General features: G+C 28.4%; 1 protein-coding gene across 1 annotated transcript; it reads left to right on the forward strand.

Annotated features, from left to right (window-relative positions):
- Positions 1-373: 373 nt before the first annotated feature.
- Positions 374-5317, forward strand: LOC111042517 (bifunctional glutamate/proline--tRNA ligase-like). The gene is made up of 11 exons (XM_022327144.1): positions 374-418; positions 1053-1095; positions 2105-2231; positions 2308-2434; positions 2597-2792; positions 3452-3623; positions 3877-4128; positions 4269-4673; positions 4733-5077; positions 5149-5257; positions 5309-5317. The coding sequence occupies exons 1-11, from the start codon at positions 374-376 to the stop codon at positions 5315-5317; spliced, it is 1830 nt and encodes a 609-aa protein (XP_022182836.1).
- Positions 5318-7751: the final 2434 nt, after the last annotated feature.

A 7751-nucleotide genomic window follows, 5' to 3' on the forward strand; every position in this document is an offset into this window, starting at 1 on the left:
ATATCGTCGACGTTCGCCGTACAATCAATTATAGCCGTAGTTGATGTTAGTAACAATTGACATCCGAGATTGCTGATGTATACGTAATAAAAGAAATATCGGAGTAGGAAAATGTCGTGGAAGTAGAAGTACGTAGGAGTAGTTATGTCGCCCCGTTGGGTACGTCATGTCCATGTGTTTGTACGTCGACGCGTCGGTGTTATCAATAATAATTTTTGAGCAATTCCACATTAACATGCTGTAATCGCAATTCCATGTTCATTTTTTTCAACGTTCCTTTCTCTTTTTTCCGCTTTCGTTGATCTGCAAACGCTTTTTCCGTTCGTGGCATTGTCGTTTCTTTTGATTTTTCGTTAGCGAGAGTCGATTGAACATGAGTAACGCTCCTGAAAAAGATCTGGCCAGTTTGGAGCAGCAGGTAAGACGATCTGCATTTAATAGTATGCAGTTAATAATACAATTTATTACGTTTTTAAATAATTACACCTATATTCTGAATAAATTAATATTATATAGTTTGTGATGTGGATAATGTATGTATAGTCTTGATCCTAATTTTTGGTCATGTTACGTACTAGCTGTACACATGATGAACTATAGAGCTTATGTTCATTGGATCGTTAAAATGACAAATACTAATTGATATGTACAATAGCATCTCGGTAATAAAGTAGGATTATAGGACATTCATAAACAAAAAGATGTTTACTTATCGCAAAACCTAAATACCTACTGCATTTTAATTAAACCTCGTGATTTATACAACCTCTCTAACTAACCGATACACAATACACACTTCAACGTTAACTGAATTAAAATAAAATGTATAATCGGTTCACTTAGAATTAAATCAATCTGTTTCATTGCCTATGATAATTATTTTATGGTTATTATAACGAAAAATAGGCCAGTTTAGTGGACCAGATTACTGAGAACTATTGTAATTGTTTAGTCGATAGGAAAGATTTCATCTGTATACACACATTCACATTATACACAAATAAAAAACGGATAATAATGATTCATCAATTTTTTTTAAAAATTTGTTTCAGTCGGATGCTCCAAACTTGCAAAATAAAAATGCAAAAAAAAAAGGTAAGATTTTTTCTTTAATGCAGTTGTTATGAAATTTTAGACATGTTCAGTTTTGTGATTATTTATCTGGCTACAAGACTGTATAGATTTTTCTTATATTTGTGCTAACATAAATACAAATTATTCTTGTATCTCAACATTAACTATTTAGTGATGTATATTTTACTATATTACTATGTTAGTATACCGACACAGCTGCCAATCAGGTTAGGCTAGACAAAATTTTGCCTTCTTTTTTGTTAAAAATTATAAATTTAATAACTTATAATAAACATACTTTTCATAACAGAGTTTGAATTTCAAGTGCGTGAAAAATAATCAAATATAAACTATAACTTGCTCTCAAAATTAAAAAAAAAATAATAATTATATTTTAACTCATATTTGTCTTAAATAATTTTATTACAGCTCCAGCGTAAGAGGCTAAGAGCACATAATTGGCTTTTCTACTTTGTGATGTGCCTATTTACACTATGTCCAATGGACTAATTAATTTTCCCAATTATAAATAACCAGTCTATAATATTTGTAAATTGTACTTGCCTAATGTCAATTTTAATGAATTTTTGTTTTTGATTGTGTTATTAATTCATTTTAACTTTTTAACCTTTTTTTAAAATTAATTGAAGAAAACTTGTTCCAGTTAATAGTTAAAAATTGTTGTTTTATGTAAATTACTTGTATGGCTTATTCATTTGGTTTTATATTTCTTTGGTTGATTATGTTTGTATATATGTATTTATTTTTCTGTGTAATTAATAGTATTACTATTTATAACAAAGATAGTTTATAGTTATTCGAGATCTATAATATAACAATTATATTATAGCAATTTGTACATTTTATTATACATACTTAATATCTTAACTTCATAAAAAAATGATCTATATTGTATTTATCGAATCTTAAGTATTCAAAAATGTTAGATTAACAAAAAAAATTAAAAACATTAAATAAGCTGTTAAAGTTATATAGGTAATAATTAATAATATATTAATGCATTGCATAGGTTCTAGTTCTGCATCAAAATCTCAAAAGTCTGTTGAGGACAACAGCAAACAACAGGGAAAGTTTGTGGAATTACCAGGAGCTGAAATGGGAAAAGTTGTCGTTAGGTTTCCCCCAGAAGCAAGCGGGTTAGTGCCTATGTATTTTGTACATTTTCCTATATGCTTTTTAGTTAATTAAATATTAATAATACATTGTTTTTAGGTATTTGCATATTGGACATGCTAAAGCTGCTCTATTAAATCAACACTATAAATTAGCTTTTAATGGCCGTCTAATAATGCGTTTTGATGATACAAATCCAGCAAAGGAAAAGGAAGATTTTGAGAAGGTAAAATAATAATATACATCATATAATAAATTGTGGAACAATTTCTTAATCTTATTTTTAATAATTTATATAGTTTGTTTTTTCTTCTATTTTAATATGAATATTAAAATAAAAACCGTGTACTAAATAATGAGTTATGCGATTTATTTTGTTTTGTTAAAGGTTATATTAGAAGACGTTGATATGTTGAAAATTAAACCCGATACTTTTACATATACTTCTGATCATTTTGATAAAATGTTAGATATATGTGAGAATGGAATGTTAAAAGAAGGCTTAGCTTATGTGGATGACACAGATGGAGATAAAATACGTTTGGAACGTGAACAAAGGGTAGATTCAATAAATCGAAACAACTGTAAGTCTTCTGATTTAAATCTCTTTAAAAAAAATTATTTAAAATACTCAATATTTAAGTACCTCATGAAGTTTTGAATTAAAGTTGATGCCTTTTGTATTATAATTAAAAGCATTTACAAAAAATCATAAACGTAAGGCTATAGGCACACCTAGGGGGCTTTCGATTTTGAGTTTTGATCCCGGTATTTCAGTAATGAAGTTGATACCGGTATGTAACAGTAAACCGGTACTCCAGTATTTTTGGTTGCTTAATATTTTCAGCATACCAAAAATACCGGTAGCCCTGAAGTATTATTTTAAAGCATCTAGTGACCAAAAAGACTCCTTAATTATTTTCTAAAAACTACTTCTCAACTGCTAGAATTTAAAATTATCTTCACATTAGAATACATTATAATTGTCCGCTTTTGTCTGTTTAATTTGTGAATTTGTCAGTATGTATACTCTTTAAGGGTGAGTGGTAAAAAAAATAGTAGAAACATCTGCTACATGGATTGACAGACTATGCAAGCAAATGCTAAAAATCTTAGTTATTAATTTCATTATCTGGACCATTTAATAAAAAGTTAATCTTTATCAGAGATATTGTTATTAGAGCATATTGATTGGACACTGACCATGTTATACACTTTTAAAATTAATTTACTTTTATTTCAGCAATCGAGAAGAACCTAGAATTGTGGAAACAAATGGTTTTAGGTACAGAAATTGGTCAAAAGTGTTGTGTTCGGGCTAAAATTGATATGCAATCAGCAAATGGATGTTTGCGAGATCCAACAATATATCGTTGCAAACCTGAACACAATCCTAGAACTGGTGACAAGTATAAGTAAGGACTTTAAAAACAAATTATTTTATAGAACTTATGTGATCTATTCAATTAATATCAGTAAATTAAAATAAATGGTGAATGTAAGATTATTTGAATTATGTAATTGTCTAGCTATCATAGTCTATACTAGCGCCTTTTATATAAAAAAAAAGATTATTTGACGTTTTTATTTTTCTAATTTAAAAATTATTAATTATATTTTATTTTATTATTTTTCGTTAATACGTTATTTTGTATGAACTTCTTTTAGGGTATATCCAACTTATGACTTTGCTTGTCCTATTGTGGATAGTATTGAAGGTGTTACTCATTGTTTACGTACCACAGAGTATACTGATCGTGATGCACAATATTATTGGTTTTGTGATGCATTGAAGCTTGGTACTCGCAGCAATGAAACCAGACCTTATGTATGGTCGTATTCAAGATTAAATATGACTAATACGGTTTTGTCGAAAAGAAAGTTAACTTGGTTTGTTGAACAAGGCCATGTAGATGGATGGTTAGTAAATTGATAAATGTATCTACATTAATAAATAACAGTATATAATTATATTTTTTATAATTTTCTAGTTAAAATCACAGGTTTTTTTTAAATGTTGTTACCATGTATAATTAAATCTATTTTTTTTTTTATTTAAGGGATGATCCACGCATGCCGACTGTCCGTGGTGTATTCAGGAGAGGAATGCAGGTAGAAGCATTGAAACAATTCATAGTGGCCCAAGGTTCTTCCAGAACTGTTACAGCTATGCAATGGGATAAAATTTGGTCATTGAACCGTAGTATTGTTGATTCAATAGCACCAAGACATACCGCTTTGTTATTATCTTATCCACCAGTTGAAGTTGTGGTAGAGAATGTCAAAAACCCTTATCAAATTGACAATGTCCCTAAACATCCTAAGAATTCTCAATTAGGATTAAAGAATTGTGTCTGGGCTGCACCTAAAATTCTTATAGATTATAGTGATGCAGAGTTATTAGAAGCTGGACGTCGAGCAACATTTATTAACTGGGGCAATCTTATGATAAATCGCGTAGAAAGGTAATTGATGTTAAATTTTAATAACACATGGATCATTATTTGTATATTTTCCTTTTTAGGAACCAAAATAATAAAATAGAGAGAATTCATGCAGTGTCTGACCTTGACAACACAGATTTTAAATCTACAGTGAAAGTTACGTGGCTGCCAAAAACCGATTGTTCAGAATCTGACGAAGTTTTACCTATTTTGGTACCAGTTGTTTGTGTTTATTTTGATCATTTAATTAGTAAAGCAGTATTAGCCAAAGATGATGATTTCAAGCAATACTTAAATACAGAAAATAGTCGTTGGGAATTGCAAATGTTAGGTGATTCAGAATTGAAAGATTTAAAGAAAGGAGATGTGATTCAGTTACAACGCAGAGGTTATTTCATATGTGATTCAACGTATCAGCCATATAAGTAAGAATTAGTTAACGTAAAATGTTGACTTAAATGTTTAAAATTTAAAAAAAAATGTTTGTTTTTTTAAGCGTACACACGGGGAAAGAAACACCATTAGTGTTGTTTAACATTCCTGAAGGTCACACAAAATCAGTTACTCCAATAACTACCGTTCCTTTTCAAACCGCCACCAACAAGGTAATTAAAACTAAATATACCAATATTAATATAAAAATGGTTACAATTCAGAGTTGGTAATCATTAGATAATCAGTGATTTTGATTAACTTGATGGATTTTTGGCATTATATGCATAAACTGAGTTTTCTTTGTTTTTCAAAATGTATATTCTTGCCATCCAAATTTAAGTATCTGTATTTATTTTGTATTTGTACAATTTGTTGTATATTTGAGTTACTAGTGCGAGTTTTTTTTGAATTTTGTATGAATTTTACTGGGAGCTTAGAAAACTGTTCTGCTGCTAATCTGTAATAAAAAATTTTTGAAGGGCTGTTTTGATGACTAAGCTCACCTTAAAAACTTCTATTTAGTTGTGATATACAATAATATTATCCCTATGTCCGTGTCATGATGAATTTTTATTAATTATATACGATGTCAAACAATATATGCGTGGTAAGCCTAGTCCTTGGGGTATAAAACTATATTTATAATGTGGTGCTGGAGGCATGGTTTATGACTTACTACTATATCAAGGCTCAACCACTGAATTAGATCAAGAAACTAAGGCAGATTTTGGATTATTTGGATCAGTTGTTCTGAAATTGTGTGAACAGCTAAAGAAAAATAGACACATATTATATTTTGACAATTTTTTTACATCTTATAACTTATTAAATGCTCTTCAAGATCAAAAAATATATGCAGCTGGTACAGCTAGAGTCAATAGATTGGGAAATCCACCTTTGATAGCAGATAAAAATTTTTAAAAAATGGGTAGAGGAACGTCTTTTGAAGTATCAGGATCTACTGAATATGGAGGACGAACAAATCAAATTGGTATGATTAAGTGGTTTGATAATAAAGGTGTTGTACTAGCATCTAACTTTTTGACATCAGGTAATACTTATGAAGTTAACAGATGGGACAAAAAAGAAAAAATATATATTACATTAGAAAGACCAGAAATAATAAAGTTATACAACAAACGTATGGGTGGAGTCGATTTACATGATCAATTGGTCAGTTATTTTCGAATATTTATAAGATCACGTAAATGGACTCTTCGAATCTTAACACATTCTTTTGATATGGCTTTAACAAATAGTTGGATGGAATACCGAAATTATGCAATACAATGTAATATTAAAACAAAAATGGACTTGCTTCTTTTTAAACAACAAGTAGCAAAAACCCTTGTTATTCTTGGTAAAGCACAAACGTATACTCCTGAGCGCAGAAAAAAGTAGGAAGACCTAGTTCTTCACCTTCACCACCAATAATACCAGTAAAATCAAGAAAGCCTAGAAATATTGATGATCCAACTCCTTTAAATGAAATCCGTTATGATAGCAATAACCATTTTGCCATATATGATGAAAGACAACATGCTACTAGATGTAAGTATGAAAAATGTACTCTAAAAACATCTATAAAATGTACAAAATGTAATGTACATTTATGTATGACAAAGCAGCATAATTGTTTCTATAAATTCCATCATAATGAGTAAATTACCATTATGAATGTGATACAAATGTTTTACTTATAACTACCAAAAGTATGGTTTCATAAATAAAAACCTGAAGTTACAATCTAAAGTCTGAAATTTATATTGTTTTTAACAGAAGTTACTAAGTTGTAATCAATATTTAAAATTTATATTATTCTGTTTATTATTTATTAATTTTTGTTTCAGTTTTTATTTTGTTAAATTTTTTTAGAATAGTTTTACTAATGTGTTATAATATTAAAAATATGATAGTTATAGATATAAATGAAAGTAACATTTAAAATTCCAACTGTGTTCTGTTATTTGTAGTATAGCATTCCTAATACTATACATTATTATTGCTGTGATGCGTATACAATGTATTATACTTATTAGTTATTAGTTATTACATATATATTTCAAAAAAAGAACATGTTACTCTTTTAAAAAAGTGATATAATACTATAATATATATTACTATAAAATATAAATTAAAACCATTAACAAAATGTCAAATCATTTAATAGTGAAAAATAGGCAATTCAAATTTTAACATCGTTCACTCCTGATGTCCTTGTGGAAGGACATATTCAATTTCTATGTAAAAAAAAAATCATAAAATTTTGAAATTTAATTATAAGTACTATTTAGACACTTATAAATAATATTCAAACAAAAAAAAAATTCTGTGAGTGAAAGGGTTAATATTAATTTAATTTGCTAGTATGATATATTTAATCCTCTGAACAATTATAATTTATATAATATATTATATAATTTAAATATGTAAAATGAAACATTTTAGGATAAAAAATCGAAGGGAAAAAAGAATGTTGCTGTGACCAATAATAAATCATCGGATAGCACGAATACCAAAAAAGTAACAAAATTAGGGTTGGAAGTACTAAAGGTATCGGAAAATCTTGGAGAATGGTATTCTCAAGTGTTGGTTAAAGGTGAAATGATTGAATATTATGATGTAAGTGGATGTTACGTGATCAGGCCTTGGGCTTACAGAATA

Source organism: Myzus persicae, unplaced genomic scaffold, assembly GCF_001856785.1.
Source record: "Myzus persicae strain clone G006 unplaced genomic scaffold, MPER_G0061.0, whole genome shotgun sequence".
Classification (NCBI taxonomy): Eukaryota; Metazoa; Arthropoda; class Insecta; order Hemiptera; family Aphididae; genus Myzus; species Myzus persicae.